The sequence below is a fragment of the Saccostrea cucullata genome, unplaced genomic scaffold (genome assembly GCF_032062105.1).
Source record: "Saccostrea cucullata isolate Sc308-1 unplaced genomic scaffold, CSIRO_AGI_Scuc_v1 ctg298, whole genome shotgun sequence".
NCBI lineage: Eukaryota > Metazoa > Mollusca > Bivalvia > Ostreida > Ostreidae > Saccostrea > Saccostrea cuccullata.
The window spans coordinates 1-19,966 of NW_026926095.1; the positions used below are offsets into that span (position 1 = coordinate 1).

At 34.0% G+C, this 19,966-nt stretch overlaps 1 protein-coding gene across 1 annotated transcript; it reads left to right on the plus strand.

The window, feature by feature from the left end:
* Positions 1-5,712: 5,712 nt before the first annotated feature.
* Positions 5,713-6,506, plus strand: LOC134270742 (uncharacterized; the record flags this gene model as incomplete). Its single annotated transcript, XM_062752986.1, has 1 exon — positions 5,713-6,506. A coding segment is annotated over one exon (654 nt), but the record flags the coding sequence as incomplete, so codon positions are not given.
* Between the last annotated feature and the right edge of the window lie 13,460 nt (positions 6,507-19,966).

The window sequence follows — 19,966 nt, forward strand, 5'->3', positions numbered from 1 at the left end:
TCACCTTGTGCACTGTCTTTTTCTTTTTCTTTCTCCTTATTTCCTGTACGTGGCATCTTTTTTCCTGAACTTTCCGAATTTCCTCGAAGAAAGTATGGTCCCTCCGCCCGTAGCATCCAGTGATATGCAGCAACCCTGAATCTTGCACAAACGCAAACCACACCTACTTGGGGACTCGACTAGAGCACATTACATTCAATATACCACGGCCCACACACTAAACCTTTACGATAAGACCCTCAGCCCTCGTTCCCGCTTTACGCCATGTGCGTCGCCACACCGGAAGTCCTCAAATATTGAAAAAATCCTTTCCAACTAAAAATTAGATAACTATTAGACTTAGAATCATCTAACTTGAGAAATGAAATTGTATTTTTTGAATACCGTTTTAAATTCGCCCAAAGGAGAATAGTGCGAAAGGAGCGAAAATAAAACAGGGACTAAAATTTCCCTGTGTACTGTATTCACACCAGATTAGAGGTATTACTATTCAGCATTGGCTGCCACTCACAGACCTGTTATAATTGTAATAGCAAAAAGTAGTAATAATAATCATGACTACTCGAAAGATTGTAAACTGTTTTGTTAAAACTACATATAAGGCAACACTTTGTTATAAAACTTTCTAAAATTCAAGATCATACATGCCAACTTTTGAAAATTCCCATAGGGGGTTTTGCGCGTGAAAACAATTTTCAAAGCTTTAAATTCGCGGCATTTTATTGTGAAAATATGTAATACTTTGTTTAAATTTTAAAATATTGATATCACTCATTAATAAATCACAAATAACACATACAAATTAGTTTTATTTTTCCAAATTTAATATCTTTGCTTAATAGTTGTCACTCTCATGTATTTATTTACTTTCTTTCTGGTATGTTCCCCTTTAAAAAAAAAAAATTTCACTTTTATTCCCTAAGTTAGTAAATTTATACAGAAAATGCATGATTAAAATTTTTTCTCACACACAAAACAATTTAGAGAAATAATTAAATCAACAATGTTTTTTAACACAATCCCCACCCACCCATTCCAAACAGTGCCTATGATCCCAAAGAAAAATTAAAATTGTAAAAGACTACATTATGAACATAACTACATTATGAACATAATGAACTTTGGCAGTGCCATGTTGGTATTTACATGTACCAGTAGCAAAGAAATACAATGAACAATATGAGCATAATCTGGGGAGGGGGGGGGGGTTAAGGGATTCAGTGTACTTATCACAAGACTATACTTTCATCTGAATTATTTTCAATTTTTTTTTTTGACTGGCAAACTATACAATATTTTATTATTAATTTACAGATGAAATCAGCAGCTATCTTTGAAGTTTTTCTCTTTCGTTTTCAAAAACAATCTTTTTGGATTCTTATTTTATTGTTCGAATATCATTTAATTGTCTTTATTTTTTGTTTTCAATAAAATGATCAGTAATTTAAGCCCTTAATCTATGTGCTTCACTTTGCGTACCCCTTCAAGCTGAAGAGATTAATCCCTTAACTGCTCCAGGATATAAGCTATCTGTGTCTCGACAGCAGTGCCTGCGATCAAGCAAAAAATGATTTCCTGTGGCTAATTAAGGGGGATGTACGGCCACCTTTAGTGCTGTGAGAACAAAATGTAAACATTTCTTCAAATGGCTAAAATACATTATATTTTGATCAAATTTTAAGTACTTATGATAAAGATACAATAAATATGCATTACTGAATGCATGATGTGTATAAAAAATCTATTCTTTTGCAGAAAAATGCTTTTGATATGCTCTTTAGAACTGCGCAGCTACAGAATTCATCAGAGCCTTAAAAAATCCAAAAAAATATGCAAATTGTGCATTAATGTTCTCTCTACAACCATTTGTTGAGAAAATGTCTAAATTTTGAACTTTTAAATGATAATTTCAAGTTCAAAACAAGGTACCGTTGTCTTCAAAAAGAGTGCAAAGAACTATGAAAGTAGTTCATGGATAGCAGCACGTGGTCTATTTTTAGCATAGAATTTTGTTTTCCAGACCTCCTCTTAATATGGAGGGACATAACAATCTTTAAATGTAGAAGAGAATTACAGTTGCAAAATATTTCAAATAATATGAACACTTTTAAAAGAGGAAAGATGTTATAGTGTGGCTTGAAGTAAATTATTTAGTATTATTATCGAACAGTTGTTAAATAGTGTACGTATTGATATAAAAAATATCTTAAACTCTTTGATTCCAGGTAAGGAAAAATGAGCACCATCAAAGTTAAAAATAAAGAGTTACATAAGTTTGCCATAGATAACTTATATTATCTATCAAAATTTTAATTATCACTAATGAAACACAAAGAAATAAGACACATATAATCGATATGAATGGCCTTGTTTTAATACCTATTAGTACCAGGGGTGATCAAAAAGTTCAAACTATCTCTATATCTACAAAACCACAATTCAGATTAGAAACATAGCCAAACACAAGTTCTATAAATAGCATATGCTGAAGTTTTGCGCCTTGTTTATGATGTCACAATCTGAAAATGACGTCATGCAGGTACTTGTGACGAAATTTCTATTTGCCCATATTGTCAAAATTAAAATTTTACAAAGTAAAGAAAAAAATCAACATAATTAAATATCTTATACCATCTTTAAAATGACGTTTGGTGGTCCTCCCAACTCAGGGAAAAATTATTGGGCCCCTATTTATAGGTGAGAAAGAAATTCCTTAAAATTTAACATAATTGTTGACGAAAGAAAAAGAAAAAAAATCGTGTAATGGGATGTAAAAAAAAATATGAGTCGGGCCATTTCCAGGCAGTAGATCGATCGGGAGAGAGGGCAACCAAATATTTTTATGACAAGTGGTCTTATAAGGCTAGTACATATTCCATCACGTACTTAGTAATGCAAACATTTTTTTATCTTTTGCACTATTTTGAAAAACAAACATAGGATTTTCGGGGGGGGGGCTCTCACTTTTTTTGCGATGATAGATATAGCATATGCAATGGACCTTTCTTTGCAATTCTAAGAAACAACTCAATATATTTTATCAAGCTTCGTATGTTCAATGAGCGAAAGCTTACAACGTTGTCAACATAATAAGACATGATGCGTTTTTATGTCCAAACATTACTCCATACAATGTGTTCACCCCTACTAATGTGTTCGGAACCTTTTCTTTTTCGGTGTTCTGCAAATTATAAAATCCGATGAGTTCAGAGTAGCTCTGACAGTAGCTCTGGCGAGAGTTAGCGAGATTTCAGCGAGATAGGTAAATTATTCACGGAAATGTGGCTAGGAAGTGACTAGCACGTGGAGACATGGTAAACAGAAAAGTTATGTTGCGTTTTAGTTTTCACCACCCTATAATATCATTCTGTAGAAATGCACTTCAATAGATCTCTCTTGAATTCATTCAATTTTTAATTATAAGTATTCTTTATGATACAATTTTCTGCTGTCATGAATTAAAATTTCTTTTTGGACAAATATTTTGCATGGGAACCGGGACTATATTTTTTCGTCAGATTAGCAAATGGGGCACCAATGTGACTTTAACTGACAAATGAGCTGAATGAGAATTGCATTATGGGTTACTACGAATACTACAGGAATTTTACGCTTGATAAATTCCTTTATTGTACGGTGAATACAATTGAATAGATTCCCTGGCCAACACACGTGATAACGAGTATAGTTACGTAAAAAATGTTTTGTCCATTTAAATGCATACGAGAAGGGTGCTCGTTTTCCTTATCCTTGGAGTGCTGGTGTTCTGAACTTGACACTAACTACGTATACATTTTATAAAACATATTTATCTCTAGTTAACAACAAATTATAAACGCCCATGAGCCCCGTGATATCTTTCATAGTTTCTAATATTTGCATTTTGTTCATAAGAACATTTTTTTTATTTTGCACTCCATTGACATGATCATAGATTGACCTGAACCACGTGTTCGAAGTAACATGTAAACATGTACATATGTATTTGGCGTAAACGTATTCAATCAACAAATGCTCAGTTGCTCGTGGTAAGATCCTCTGTGCGCATTAATAGCAAAAGCCATATAAGGCAAACATAGGTTTGTCAGTGTAGATAATTTTACACATTTTTTTACTAGCGTATCGGTCGCTATTGAGCTGTGATTTTTGTAGTAAACTATGATAAGATGTATTAATTTTTATCCCCCCTTTAGCCACCCATTTCTGTTGGAAATCATGAAAGTCTTTCAGAATGGTCTGGAAACATATTTTTCACAGGACATGTTTTCAGAAGAAAACAGACTATAGCAATTTCCTGGCTACTGCCAATTTTATTTATAAAACCGTTGTACCCTATAACCTTTAAATAGGTAAACCTAAAACACGTGTCTTGAATTTAAATCACAATAACATTAGTAGGGGTGTGTTGGTCATTGCAAACAATCTAGCTATTTATGTGAGGTGCCTGAAGGAAATCCTAAAACTGCCTACTTTTTCTATCTAACTTCTAAACAAAATATACATATGTACCAATTTTAGAATGTAAGACATGTAACTACAATTTGTTTTTTATGCACCGCATATTGTTTAACATTTTCAAATTAAATGCTAAGCATCCTCTTTGCAGTGCCCCATTTGAAAATAACTTCTATCGCCACAGAAAAAAGACCCGCCGTAAACACATATGAATAGGACATTTTTATCTTTTTTTCTTGAGTTTTAAAGAAACCAACAAATTATCAAGACTTTTTCCATGAAAAATTAAATATAATCATTTGAATAAACGGATATATCCACAGCAGATATATGCACATGCCAACCACGTGCTCAGTGGAATAATTTTAACGAGGAAACTCGAACTGTAAATAGAACAGTTTTTCCCGATTTGCTGGAGTGGGGTTAAAATCGTGTTTTTCATTAATTAGATGATGCGATGCAACAAATAAAAGTAGTAAGTAATATAACCTAATGATTATTACTGAGTAATTTCTTGTCTTGATGTTATTATGGTCGCATTTATTCTAAAATCAATGTTATTCGAACTCTGTGTGACAGAGGAATGGCGGAAGAAATAAACACATTGCCTCAGGAAGACACCCATATGAAAAATCAAATTTTCAAGAATTATGGATAATGACAAGAAAAAAGCGAAACAAATGGTTGTAGCCATATTATCAATGAATCAAACTAACCCCATTTTCAATGCATTTGTCATCTCGTAAATGCTGTAGCTGTGCAGTTCTAACATGATTAATTTCCTCCTAATTAAGACAAAATAAACTTAATTGTTTACTAATTTTGGTCTCTAACAGTAGGTAATTAGTGCATTAGCACTTTGAGTAACTTTGGACTAGTTTAGTAGAGTATTAAGCGCATTCTTGGTATTTCTTATTTTACACCAAACTAGATCCAATATGGCTTGTACATCTCCCTTAACTCCTCTTGCACACTAAATAAACAATGGGACTTTTCTGTGTGCATAAACAAGTTTGATATTCTATTCATGATTAACAAAAAATCGACAGTAGGGAAACAGAAAATCTTATTTTTTTTTAAATCAGGAAATTATTCAAATTAGGGCATTTTTTTCTCGCGATCGGGACAACGGGATGAAAGGGTAAAATCGGGAGAATCCCACCTAAATCAGGAACATTGGCATGTATGCAAGATATGTATATTTTAGATTTTGGTGATATACATTTAACACATTTAACTGTATAACTTCTGTTACAGGTATCTGTTAAAGCCAAAATCATGGACCAAAAAGAGACAACTCTTCAAACCATCAAATCTGGAGAAGTCATTCAAAAACAGTATGTTACCATTTCAGATGCCTCCGATACCATACAGCTATGTGCCTGGGATAAACATATAAAACAAATTCAACTTGCGAAGAGTTACACCTTTTGCAATGTCTCAGTCAGAAATTTTGATAACATAAAATCACTCACCACATGTCCTGACACTGTAATTCAAGAAATATCAGATATTGGGGCGATCAACAATGCACAAGTTCAGTCGGTCAGTGTTATTGATACTATATTGGTGGATTCTGTTTCTTGTGTCTCACTGACCCTTTGCGGAGTGTGCAACAAAGACATCGGAACTTTTAATCCTAATGTACCTACAGTAAAATGCAAAGTATGCAACATGCGACAACGAACATCAAACCTGACAAGTTCCATGAAAGTGCAAGTTAATTGCAAGTTCCCTGATAATCCAGCGGCATTCAAATTTTCCATCTCAAATGGGATACTAAAAAATTTTGGTGACACTAGCCAATTAAACACACCGGATGACATTGAAGATTATTTCCTCTCAAAAAAACTAAAAGTGGAGATGACTCCATCAAAGAGTCAAATTTTGGCAATTATTAAGGCTTTGTAAATTTTGCAGTTACTTAAGACAGTTGATTGTTCCTGGCTAGAACATTATTGTCTGTAAATATCATCCGATTATTTTGACATTATAACAGTGAACAGTTGATACAGTTCTGTGTAGTGCTTCTACAAGTTAAATTGTTCATATAGAAGGCACAACCTAAAATTACAATATTTTATTAGGTTAAATAACCTTTTTTTTATATATATTATTATTGTTCAACCAGTTGAAGTACTTTTTTTTACCTCTTCAATTTTTTCATACCTTAAAGAGAAAAGGTTGTTCATACAGTAAAGTTAATTTTGTTTTAGCTTTACTGGTCAGAGATCAGAAAGGCTAGCTTATGCCATTGTAAGGTGTTTATTGTCCATCCGTCTGTATAGCTGTCTGTAAATTATTTTTTTAAAATGCTACTTGATTTATTGCATCTGTTTTTGATTTCACTAAATGGTGTTGCCATGATTACTAAAAATAGAATTTTTATAGAATGTAAGAATTCCCTTAGAATGTCACTCCTCCCACAGTTTTTTTTAAGTTCATTATAACTTGGCACACAAGTAGACTATACTAAAGAACATAATATAGAGCATCGGTTTTTGATTTCGATCAGGGGTCTTGCCAGAGTTACTAAAATAAGAAATTACTATGAAATTCCTCTAAAACGCTACTCATACAATTTTGGTTCAATTTCGATATTATTTTGCACACAAGTATTTACTTGAAAATAGTAAATAGTTCTATTTAATGCTGCCTGTTGCAAAGTTTGAATTTCAAATGCTACTCGTCCTTTATTTTATAGACAGACCAGTAGAGCAATAGTCTCATCAGAGACTTCTAGTTTATGTTAAGTTTTTTCATGATTTTAGTTTGTTTTTAGCTCTACTGGTCAGAGACCAGAAGAGCTTATGCGATAGTAAGGTGTCCGTCGTCCGTCCGTCTGTCTGTCTGTCCGTCTGTAAACAATTTTTCAAAATGCTACTCCTCCTACAGTTTTGATCTGATTTCAATATAACTTGGCACACAAGTAGTCTACACTAAGATACATAAAATAGTGCATCGGTTTTTGATTCTGATGAACGGTGTTGCCATGGTTACTAAAAATAGAAATTTCTTAGAAATTCCTTTAAAACGCTACTTCTCCTACAGTTTTGATCTGATTTCAATATAATTTGGCACACAAGTAGTCTACACTAAGATACATAAAATAGTGCATCGTTTTTTTATTTTGATGAGCGATGTTGCCATGGTTACTAAAAATAGAAATTTCTTTGAAATTCCTTTAAAACGCTACTTCTCCTACAGTTTTAATCTGATTTCAATATAACTTGGCACACAAGTAGTCTACACTAAGATACATAGAATAGTGCATCGGTTTTTTATTCTGATGAACGGTGTTTCCATGGTTACTAAAAATAGAAATTTCTTTGAAATTCCTTTAAAACGCTACTTCTCCTACAGTTTTGATCTGATTTCAATATAACTTTGCACACAAGTAGACCACACTAAGACATTAAAATAATGCATTGGTTTTTGATTTTGATGAGCGATGTTGCCATGGTTACTAAAAATAGAATTTTCTGGGAAATTCCTTTAAAATGCTACTCTTCCAACAGTTTTGGTCTGATTTCAATATTAATTGACACACAAGTAGACTGCACTAAAATACATGGACTCCTGCATCAGTTTTTGATTTTCTTGAACAGTTTTGCCATAGATACTAAAAATAGAATATTCTGTGAAATTCTTTCAAAATGCTACTTCTCCTACATGTATTTAAGTTTCAGTTCAATTTCAGATACACTAGGTAAATAAGTAGCTTATACAAAGATACATAATTTAATTAATTAGAAATGTCATGTTATTTTCTGTTTCCTACTATATGATCATTGTTGTCATGGTAATAGAATATTCTGTTATATATACTTTCAAGATAACTTAAAAATAGTATAATCTGTCATCTACTTTTAAAATGCTAATCTCAAAGTTTTAATCTGATTGTATAATAAACTTTATACACAATGAAATAGACTTTTAAAATTTTGCTTTAAATAAAAAAATAAGTTAACATAACATAAGACGTTAACGACAAAAATTCACTCGGGTTCGATGTTCAGAAAAAGTTGACGTACAGTCGCCATATTGTTTTCTACAGACGGCGTGGTCAGAAGTTGAAAGTGTCATCTACATTCGTTTTACAATTAAGGGTTATTTAATCAGTCATTGATAATACGTTTTCTTGTGTTATTAAAAGGTATTTATTGTTTACTATATTTATTTTACGTTTCATTGCTTTGTTGCGTGGAATGCAATGCGTATTGAACAAGGACTGGTGTTGAATCATGTCAGAATCTAAACTTGCAGATATCAAATAAATATATATACCAACGACACCTATGCTTGAACGATGACAGGTCGTTACGTATCTAATACGTGAATGGATCTTGTGCAACTTGCATGTATTATTTTAGAATTGGTTTTTACAAGATTCACGAGGAAAACAAAAGGGACGCAACTCTAGGTCAGTCTTCTCTATGACTAGAACGAATTTAGCATTAAAGGCATAAAAAATAAACTGGTTTTCCCGTTCATAACAATATAAATAAGAGAAATCTTCGGTCAAAAACCCATGTTGACAAAGCAAAGAGATAGATATTTAAATGGCTAGGAACTTAAAAAATTTAAACATTGAAACACTGAGCATGCTGAGGTGAGAAAATGTAATTACATTATTTTATCATTTTCTAAATAGCGGTTCGACACTGGTACTCCACTGTGTGTTTTTCTATAGGAGGACACATCGTCTCAAGCCACAGTCTGGAGTCCGCATATATAGCTCTCTCCTACCCATAGCTGCTTGAACACAAAAACTGTCGTAATCTTGAATATTTACGCCTCTCTATTGTGTCCTCATATTCTGTCAGTGGCAAGTTTTTTTTTAGCTCTACTGGTCAGAGACCAGAAGAGCTTATGCGATAGTAATGCGTCCGGCGTCCGTCCGTCTGTCTGTCTGTCTGTCCGTCTGTCTGTAAACAATTTTTCAAAATGCTACTCCTCCTACAGTTTTGGTCTAATTTCAGTATAACGTGGCACACAAGTAGACAACACTAAGATACATAATTCTGTGTATCGGTTTTTGATTTCAATGAACGGTGTTGCCGTGGTTACTAAAAATAGAAATTTCTGTAAAATTCTTTCAAAATACTACTCCTCCTATAGTTTTGGACTGATTTCAATATAACTTGGCACACAAGTTGACTACACTAAGATACATAATTCTATTTATTGGATTTGGATTTCGATAAACGTTGTTGCCGTGGTTACTAAAAATAAAAATTTCCATGAAATTCTTTCAAAATGCTACTTCTCCTACAGTTTTGGACTGATTTCAATATAAGTTGGCACACAAGTAGACTACATTAAGATACATAATTCTGTTTATCAGTTTTTGATTTCGATGAAGTGTTGCCGTTGTTACTAAAAATAGAAATTTCTGTGAAATTCTTTCAAAATGCTACTCCTCCTACAGTTTTGGTCTGATTTCAATATAACTTGGCACACAAGTAGACTACACTAAGATACACAATTCTGTGTATCGGTTTTAGACTTCGATGAACATCATTGCCTTGGTTACTAAAAATAGAAATTTCTGTAAAATTCTTTCAAAATACTACTCCTCCTATAGTTTTGGACTGATTTCAATATAACTTGGCACACAAGTTGACTACATTAAGATACATAATTCTGTTTATCAGTTTTTGATTTCGATGAAGTGTTGCCGTTGTTACTAAAAATAGAAATTTCTGTGAAATTCTTTCAAAATGCTACTCCTCCTACAGTTTTGGACTGATTTCAATATAAGTTGGCACACAAGTAGACTACATTAAGATACATAATTCTGTTTATCAGTTTTTGATTTCGATGAAGTGTTGCCGTTGTTACTAAAAATAGAAATTTCTGTGAAATTCTTTCAAAATGCTACTCCTCCTACAGTTTTGGACTGATTTCAATGTAACTTGGCACACAAGAAGACTTCACTAAGGTACACAATTCTGTATATCGGTTTTTGATTTCGATGAACAGTGTTGCCGTGGTTACTAAAAATAGAGATTTATGTGAAATTCTTTTAAAATGCTACGTATCCTACAGTTTTGGACTGATTTCAATGTAATTTGGCACACAAGTAGACTACACTTAAGATACACAATTCTGTGTATCGGTTTTAGACTTCGATGAACATCATTGCCTTGGTTACTAAAAATAGAAATTTCTGTTTAATACTTTCAAAATACCACTCAAATACAGTTTTAGTCTGATTATAATATAATGTGGCATGCAAGTAGACTACACTAAGACATAGAAAGACTTAATCAAGGATCATTATTCTATTTATTGCTGTTATAAAGTTTCAATTCCCAACTGCTTAAGTATTTTTCTCTTCCTTTGCTATAAGTACAAACCAGTAGAGCTTCAGTCTCGACAGAGACTTCTGGTTTCCATCACAATCGAAATCAACAACTGATGTCAACAATATACAAGATATATTTCTTATACTGCGATTGGATATTGAAAGGTCGCGATAAAGTTCATCATCCGACTATGCTTTACTCACAATGGTCAATATTTTAATGAGCTACGAAGAATTCTCTCCTCGTTCAACCACAGCCAGATGGGAGAGGAGCGTACATTTTGGCCGTGGTTTGCGACGATGAGGAGGACACTACTTTCGATCTTTTTTTTTTTGGTTTGTTATCTTTTTATTATGCCTAGCATCAGGATATTAGCACTGCCAAGTGACTTGTTTGACTTCCATCTTACTATTTTCTTACAAAACCACTACAATTGTGCAAATTGTGGATTATTATTTTTTGTTGGACAAAATATAGGGTTTTTTCATATGTAATATATTTATAAAGTGAGAAGTGAATAGAACACTCATCACTGCAAACTCGGAAAGCTACACCTGGGTGTAGAGAAAATTGGGACTATCACACATATATTCCTAAAGTTCAATGAAGCTAGTTTGAATTAAATTTTAAAGCATGCATAGCAGCAGAATTGAGTGACATGCCACACATCGGTGGTCAGATATAGGTATCAGAGCTTTTTTTTTAGAGAAAGACAAAGGAAAGTTATGTTAATCACTAAAATGTAGACAGTATTGTATTACGTGAAACGGATCTGTTCTGCATGGTGTGATATGTTTGCAAATGACATCGTAATAATCTTACTGAATGACCTTAAAGTAGAAATAAAATTTTAATTCACATTGTGATTATTGTACTAGTATTAAGCATTAGCTGCTGTGTGAACACAAGTTTTAATTTGCTTTATACATATGTATTTTTATTCACATTATTTTAGTTTTTACTTCACAATAATTTACTGTGAACAGGGCATAGATTACACAGAACAAATTCTACTTTTTTACAGAGTCTGTACAATGTCATTAATATGATAGAACATGAAACTTGTTGCTCTCTTGTTAAAAACGGATAGGCTAGAGAGCTATAGATCCAAGCACTGTAAAAAACCTGCTTTTTGTCCTGTGTTTTCAGGTGTTTTTTCTTGATTTTATGCATTTGCCTACGTTAAGCGTGATATCCATTATTTGTCCCCTACCAGTGAAACCAGAGGGGACAATAGGTTTCCTCAGTGTCTGTCTGTCCGTCCATCGGTCCATCCGTCTGTCTGTTAGTCTGTCTGTCTTGGTTTTCCGCACTTTTTTTCTGAACGCTTACAGATATTGAGCTGAAATTTGGTATGTAAATGTATCTTCATTTTAATTTTGTTTTGCTTCATTGATTTTTGACGGAATTATGGCATTTTTAATTTTTCATAATTATAGAGTTCGTGCTGCGCTAAATTTGGATGGTCGACATTGAACAGTGTGTGTTGTAAATTATGAAGCGAGAAAAAGACGAGGGTAGATAATGAAGAAATAGTTTTAAAAAATGTTTGCATGCTTTAAAAATCTTTAAGAACAACTGGGTTGGGAAAGATGATACTAAAGTGGAAGCATCCTCAGGTAGTGCAGATTCAAATTTGTTCAAATCATGACTCTTGGGGTAGGGTGGGGCTGCTGGGGCCACAATGGACAATCAAAGTTTTTAAAATCCTCTCAAGAAAAAACAAAGTCATGACTGGTCATATTTAGATGGAAGCATCCTCATGTAGTGTAGATTGAAGACAAATCTTCTCAAGAAGAACAAAGCCATGATTAGTCATATTTATATAGAAGCATTCTCAGGTAGTGTAGATTTAAGTTTGTTCAAATTATGACCACCAGGGGTAGGATTGGGCTACAATGAAAAAATCAAATTTTAAGAATGCTACTGTAAACAGGGAAATTTTTGCCTCCATTTTATTTTCGCTCTACCCTCATTTTGGCAAATTTAAAATGGGGCAAATTAAAAGAATAAAATATAATTTTTTAAGCAAAACTACAACTAGGCAAATTTAAAACGGGGCAAAATTTTTGCAAGTGTGAAAGGCCGAAAATAAGAAGGGGAGAAAATAGCCTTGCATACAGTATATATAGAAAAAAATCTTTAAATTTCTTATTGGAACAAGTAAACCATGATTGGTCATGGTTATATATAAGCATACTCGTGTAGAGTAGATTTGGGTTTGTTCAAAGCATGACCTCCAGTGATAGGGTGGGGACACAATGGATGAACAATATTTTACATAGGAATATATAGGGAAAATCTTCTCAAGAAGAACAAATTCAGGATTTATAGCCATATTTATATGGAAGCATTTTCTGGAAGTGTAGATTTAAATTTGTTGAAATCATGACCCCTGGGGTAGAATGGAGCCAAAAAGGAAGTTCAAACTGATAGGGAAACAGCCATAGTATTCAATGAAATATGTAAACATTCTTAGCTAGTGTGGATTCAAGTAATTCAAATCATACCCCCATCCCTCATTTTATAGGTAAGTTTGGGACCACATGCTTTTAAGCTTTTCAATACTGGATTGATTTATGCTTTTTTTCTAGCCATAGTGCTCAGGTGAACAATTTGACTCATTGACCTCTTGTTATGCTTTTCCTATTAGATAGAAGGGGAGGCAGACTTCTCTTTTACCTTAAGTTTGCATATTGATTCCTTTACCCAGATTGAAATTCTTGTCCAGCCAACAATGTTATGGAGAGTAGGTAGATTGTTTATGTCCTGAGGACGTGTCATAAATTTATGCAAGGTCATAATGGTAAAGTTCAAGGACACAGAAAAGTGTAAAATTCCATTACAGGTCTATTATTTTATAACAAAAGCATTAGAAGTCCACATTTCACTAAAAGAGTACATACTTGTGACAAATTAGATGTCTTTTTTTAAGCAAGGTGTTTTTGCCAAGTTCAATGTCGTATTTACTTAATTAACCCCCCCCCTAGCTCCGCAGTGGAAACGAAATTTAGGGGGGGGGGGGGGTATATTGGAATGTACCATGTCCGTCTGTCTGTCTGTAGACGAGATTTTGTCCGGACCATTAAGAAAATATTGGAAGGATTTGTCTGAAAATTTGTACACATATTCACCATATGAAGTTGTGCACCTGATATTTTCATCTTGATTGGATTATTATTTTGAATTTTACAGGTGAAAAAGCTCACCTGAGCCGAAGGCTCAAGTGAGCTTTCCTGATCACATTTTGTCCGTCATCCATCCACCTGTCTGTCCGTCCGTCCGTCTGTAAACTTTTCACATTTTCGACTTCTTCTCAAGAACCAATGGGCTAATTTTAACCAAACTTGGTGCAAAGCATCCTTGGGTGAAGAGGAGTTTAAATTGTTAAAATGAAGGGCCAAGTCCCCTTACAAGGGGAGATAATCAAGAAAAGACAAAAATAGGGTGGGGTCACTAAAAAATATTCTTCTCAAGAACCACTGGGCCAGTAAAGCTGAAACTTATGTGGAAGTATTCTAGGGTAGTGTAGATTCTAAATTATTTAAATCATGACCCCCGGGGGTAAGGCAGGGCCACAGTGGGGAATCAATGTTTTACATAGAAATATATAGAAAAAAAATCTTTAAAAATCTTCTTCTCAAGAACCATTTGGGCCAGGAAAGCTGAAACTGATGTGGAAGCATCCTTGGGTAGTGTAGATTTTAAATTGTTAAAATCATGACTCCCAGGCGTAGGGCGGGGCCACAATAGGGAATCCAATTTTTACATAGAAATATATAGAACAAATCTTTAAAAATCTTCTTCTCAAGAAACGCTGGGCCAGGATAGCTGAAGCTCATGTGAAGGCATCCTTAGATAGTGTAGATTTTAAAGTTTTAAAATAATAAAGGGAAGTGGGTTGTTGGGCATGATGGGTATAGCAAGAGGGGGACTCTGTTAAAGATCTGCATCACCCTAGTTACTCAGGTGAGAGATGTGGCCCATGGGCCTCTTGTTTCATTTTTAGCTCTACTGGTTTTGTCTGGACCGTTTCTCAGAAACTATTGCAAGGATTAATCTAAACATTTGTACACTTATTATTCACCATATGAAGGTGTGCACCTGGAATTTTCAACTCATTTTGTTATTTTTTTTTTGCATTTTACAGGTTTTATTTTTTATTTTTATTGACTTGTCCATTTTGGGTTCATGTATAAGGTTTGAGATGACTGGACATGCATCCAGTTAAAGATAAATTAATGAGTTTGGTGTTGGAAGTTGTTAAGGCATATTTCTTATCAAGTGTGTGTGTTATCTATCTCCAGGGAATAAGGCACAAGAATTAAAGATCTCTCTTCTCTTATTCTCTTAATTGTAATTTATTGTCTGTCAAAGCACTTCATTACTGGATGACCAGCTGTTTATTTTCAAAATGCATTTCAAATTGATATATCAAGATTAATTTGATTTTGTATAATGCTTTTTTTTCAACATTCAGTTTGCAGAGTGACATAACACATAATTGCAATATATTTTTTTAATGCAGTAATAAAAAAAAATAAAATGAAAAAATTAAAACAAAATGTTACAATGGAATTACAATGTATTAGTTTTGATGTTTCATTTGGTTGCACCTTTGTTTCATTCATTAAGAAACATGATGAGCAATTGTATTTCACTGCAAATTTTTGTAAGTAAATTGTGAACACCTCTAGATCCATAAAGTATTTTTGAATTGGCACCTTCTCTGAAAAACCCAGTGGGGGGTATTCTGTCCCTATTGGACAGTTCTAGTTTGAATTCGCTCATATGATGCAATGGTTACAACGTTTGTTTAAAATCGCAGAGTAAGGAGCTGATCTTTACATTGTACAATAGGGTTCGAATCCCATTGCGGGATTTTGAGACAGGATTTTAGATGACACTATATAAACAACGGTCCTATGCCACATTAGGTGCTGGTACTGAAAAGGTCCCTCAATACTCAGTGGCCTTAGTGCCAAATGTAGATCTATGTTTCCAGCCCTACACCAGCAAGTGGTGGCATCTCCAAATGGGTGAAAAATTCTCGATAGAGATGATAAAAAAAAAATTGAATGGGCTATACAAAAATGTAAGGGGATGTAAAATGTTCTTCAGATGTTTATTATGATTTTAGACTGTCTTGTTGTTATTATACCCCCCGCAAATGAAGATTGGGGGGATATATAGGAATCAGTTTGTCTGTCTAGCTATCCGTCTGTCTGTGCAAATGTGTCCTGTCCATATCTTTCTTAGGGAGAAACATTAGAATCTACTACTCCACACAAAGACTGGTCATAAGTTAAGGTTGTGTCATGACTTTGACCTAAGGTCATCTGGAAAAGTTCAAGGTAACTGGAAGAAAAATTTCATAATTCTTGTCCGTTCCATATCTTTCCTATGGATAAACTTGGTGGATTCTCATTTCACACAAAGATTGCTCATGACCTAAGTGTGAGTCATAACTTTAGCTCAAGGTCAGCTGGGGAAGTTCAAGGTCACTGGAAGAAAATTTTATATAATTCATGTCCAGTCTATATTTTTATTCTGGTTAAACTTGGTAGGTTCTCATTTCACACAAAGACTGCTCATAACTTAAGGGTGTGTCATGACCTTGTCATAAGGTCATATGGGGAAGTTCAAGGTCACTGGAAGGAAATTTTTTTATAATTCATGTCCAGTCCATATTTTTATTTTGGTTAAACTTAGTAAGTTCCTTTTTTACACAAAGTTTCATCATGACCTAAGGGTGTATCATGACCCTCACCCAAGGTTATCTGTGCAAGTTCAAGTTCAAGGTCACTGAAAGAAAAATTGTGTAATTCATGTTTGGTACATACCTTTATTGAAAACCTTGAATCTACTACCTTACACAAACATTTATGACCTGGGGTTGTGTCATGACTTTGATCTAAGGTCATTTATGCAAGTGCAAGGTCACTTACAGAAAATGTTCATAATTCATGTCTGCTCTGTATATTAAGTCTTTTTTTTTTATGAGGCTGCACATTCATTTCATTAACAAAATATAATGATCGATTACATTTGCACTAAGAATGTTTTAGCATTTCTCTCTTCTCTTAGATCTATAAAATATTCATGATTTAGCACCTCTAAAAATCCTAGCGGGGGTATTTTGTCCTGTTTACCAGTAGATGGTTCTATATATTATATTATTGTTTACAATTTTCTTAGATGCCAAGAAAGGGGAAAGCATCCCAAAAAGCCAGAGGTATGGCTAAGACAAGATGGGTAGCAGAGACTCCCTCAAAGGATGGTAAGCATTCTGTTTCAGATCCTTTAAATGCCTTGAAGTTGGCACCTCTTCAAGGAAGTCTGCCTATCCCAGAGAGGGGTAACATAGCTATGTCTGACTCGCCAGAGTGCGTTTGTACACCAGCGAGTGTACCTTCACCAGTGTGTGAAGCAGGGCAGGCGCCACTAACTGACTCGCTGCGATGCGTTTGTACACCACCGAGTGTACCATCACTGTCAGAAGTGGGTGATGCAGTTAGTAAGACAAATCAGAAAAGATGCAAGAATCAAAATGAGGAAAATATACAAAACAAAAATGAGAAAGAAATACATGAGAGCAAAATAGAAAAATTGAACAAAAATGAGAAAGAAATACATGAGAACAAAAATGAAAAACTGGAAAACAAAGGAAAGGAAATGAAAGAGAACAGAATAGAAAGGATATGTGATAATAAGAGTCAGAAAATGTGCCCCTTGACAAGGAACATTCAACTAGAGGATAGAATAATAGAAAGAAATCAAAAGAAAACAGGTAACGGAATTGACACTGGAATGTTTTTATCTGTACAAGGACACTTTCATCAAGGCTGTGCAGATCTTTTTGGATTTTCAAGTGGCAAACAATGTGTAGCTAATACTTTATCAAGCATGATTTTTTCAAAGATAAAAGTTCAAAATATTTGGTCAGCATCAGATATTGATAACATTTTGACAACTGGGAATGAACTGTATGGTTATCTGCAAGCAAGTGCAACTGTGCAGAATGAATATTTATTAGTATATGAACTACCAAGTGAGATAGAAGTTTATAACAAGTGCTTCTCTATGCAGATCTTTGAATCATATGTTGGTTTGATTGGAAATGATAAAGCATTAGAAAATCATGGTGAAACATATGGCATTTCAATTAAAGAGGCATTGCAAAAGTCTTTTGAAACAACAGAAGGTGCCTTTGTTTGCTTTGGAGGAAACACTTTTTCTGTCATGAAAGTTGGAATACAGTACTTTCTTTTTGATTCCCATGCACGAGATCTTAAAGGGTTACTTGATGCCAATGGAAAAAGTACACTAATTAGAGTAGAGACATTGGAGGGTGTTGCACAACATTGTTTAAAGTTGGCATTATCTCTCTCTGTTGACCAAAATTCTCAGTTTGAAATAACCCCAGTAAATATTTTTGAGTCAAGTATAAATGCGCTACAAGCAATGAAAGAAACATCTGATGGAAGAGCAGAACATAAAAAAATTGACAGACTTCTTGACAGATATTTTGATGATCAAGAATGTAGACAGAAAGGCATGATCAAAAAGAAAGAGGAAGGAAGGATCATTACTTCTAGAAAAGAATACATTAAAAATTACATGAAAAACTGGAGAAAGAAAGAGCATGGTAGAAATATTGAGAAAGTAAGAGACAAAGTAGCAAAGCAAAAAAAAAAGGTTAGACAATGAAAGAAGAAAAATTGAGAGAGGAAGAGAAAGAAGAGCAAGGCAAGTAAAGAGATTAGACAAAGACACTAGAAAGATTGAGAAAGAAAGGGACAAATCAGCAAGGCAAGCAAAACGATTAAATGAAGAGACGAGAAACATTGAAAGAGGAAAGGACAAAACTTCAAGACAAGCAAAAAGATTAGATGAAGAAACAAGAAACATTGAAAGAGAAAGGGACAAAGCAGCAAGACAAAGAAAGAGGAATAACCCAACATTTAGGCTGTCTCAGAAAGAAAAAGAGAGAACTGCTAAGCAAAAACAAAGGAAGAATATCGATGTCATGAAGAATGAACGGGAAAGAGATGTCAAAAGAAAAAGAAAGAGTAGGGAAGATTCTGCATTTCTTGAATTGGAACGTATTCGAAAATCTATGAAAAGAAATAATGTGGATTATCGTTTGAAAGAACAATTCAGAGGAAAGAGTGCTAAAGCCCAAAAAAGGAAAGATCCACATTTCTACAGGAAAGAAAAGATTGCCAGAAAGCACAGAAAGTATGGCTCAACACTGTCAGAATCAATATCGGTGTTTGATAAAAGAACAGAGGAAGGGCCATTATATGTATGCACTTGCTGCCAACAGACTTGGTTTTCTCATTCAGTTATTGATAGCAGCTTTCTTAAAGAAAAATTACCACCTGAAGATGTTGCAAAATACCTCAGCAAATACATATCAGTTGATGGAAAAGAATGGATTTGCTTAACATGTAAGAAATCTATACAAGATGGGAAAATGCCAAAGTTGTCAGTAGCAAACCATGTTCAATTTCCTTCCAAACCAGAAGAACTCCAACTTCATCAGTTAGAAGAACGCCTCATAGCTTTACGGATTCCATTTATGCAGATAAGAGAGTTGCCTAGAGGAAGACAATTGTCTATAAAAGGAAATGTTGTTAATGTTCCAGTAGATTTACAACCAACTGTAAACTCTTTACCAAGACAGTTTAACAATGACATTACAGTCCCAGTCCGATTAAAGAGAAGACTAAGTTACAAAACATGTGATTTTGTAGAAAATGTCAGACCAAAGCATGTAATCATTGCATTACACTGGTTAATGAGTAATAGCCAAATGTACAAAGATGCAAAGATTCATGTAGATGAAGATTGGGAAGCTAGAATAACCGCAGATAGCAGTGAAATAATATCAGAATATTTTAACACAAGTACATCCGAGTGTATTGAAGGAAGGAATACAAATCTTGGTGTTACATCAGATGAGAAAGAAGAAAGTACATTTGAAGAAATTGATGAAAGAGAGGGGAATTGGCAGTTGTGACACATTATTGGATGATGCAAATCCTGTGCAAGATCAGGTGTATACGTTTGCTCCAGGAGAAGGTCAAACCCCATTGAGTTTGTACACTGATAAGGACGCAAAATTCTTGTCTTTTCCAACCATTTATTGTGGTCAGAGGATGGCATCAAATGATGATCGTGAAGTTAAAGTTCAT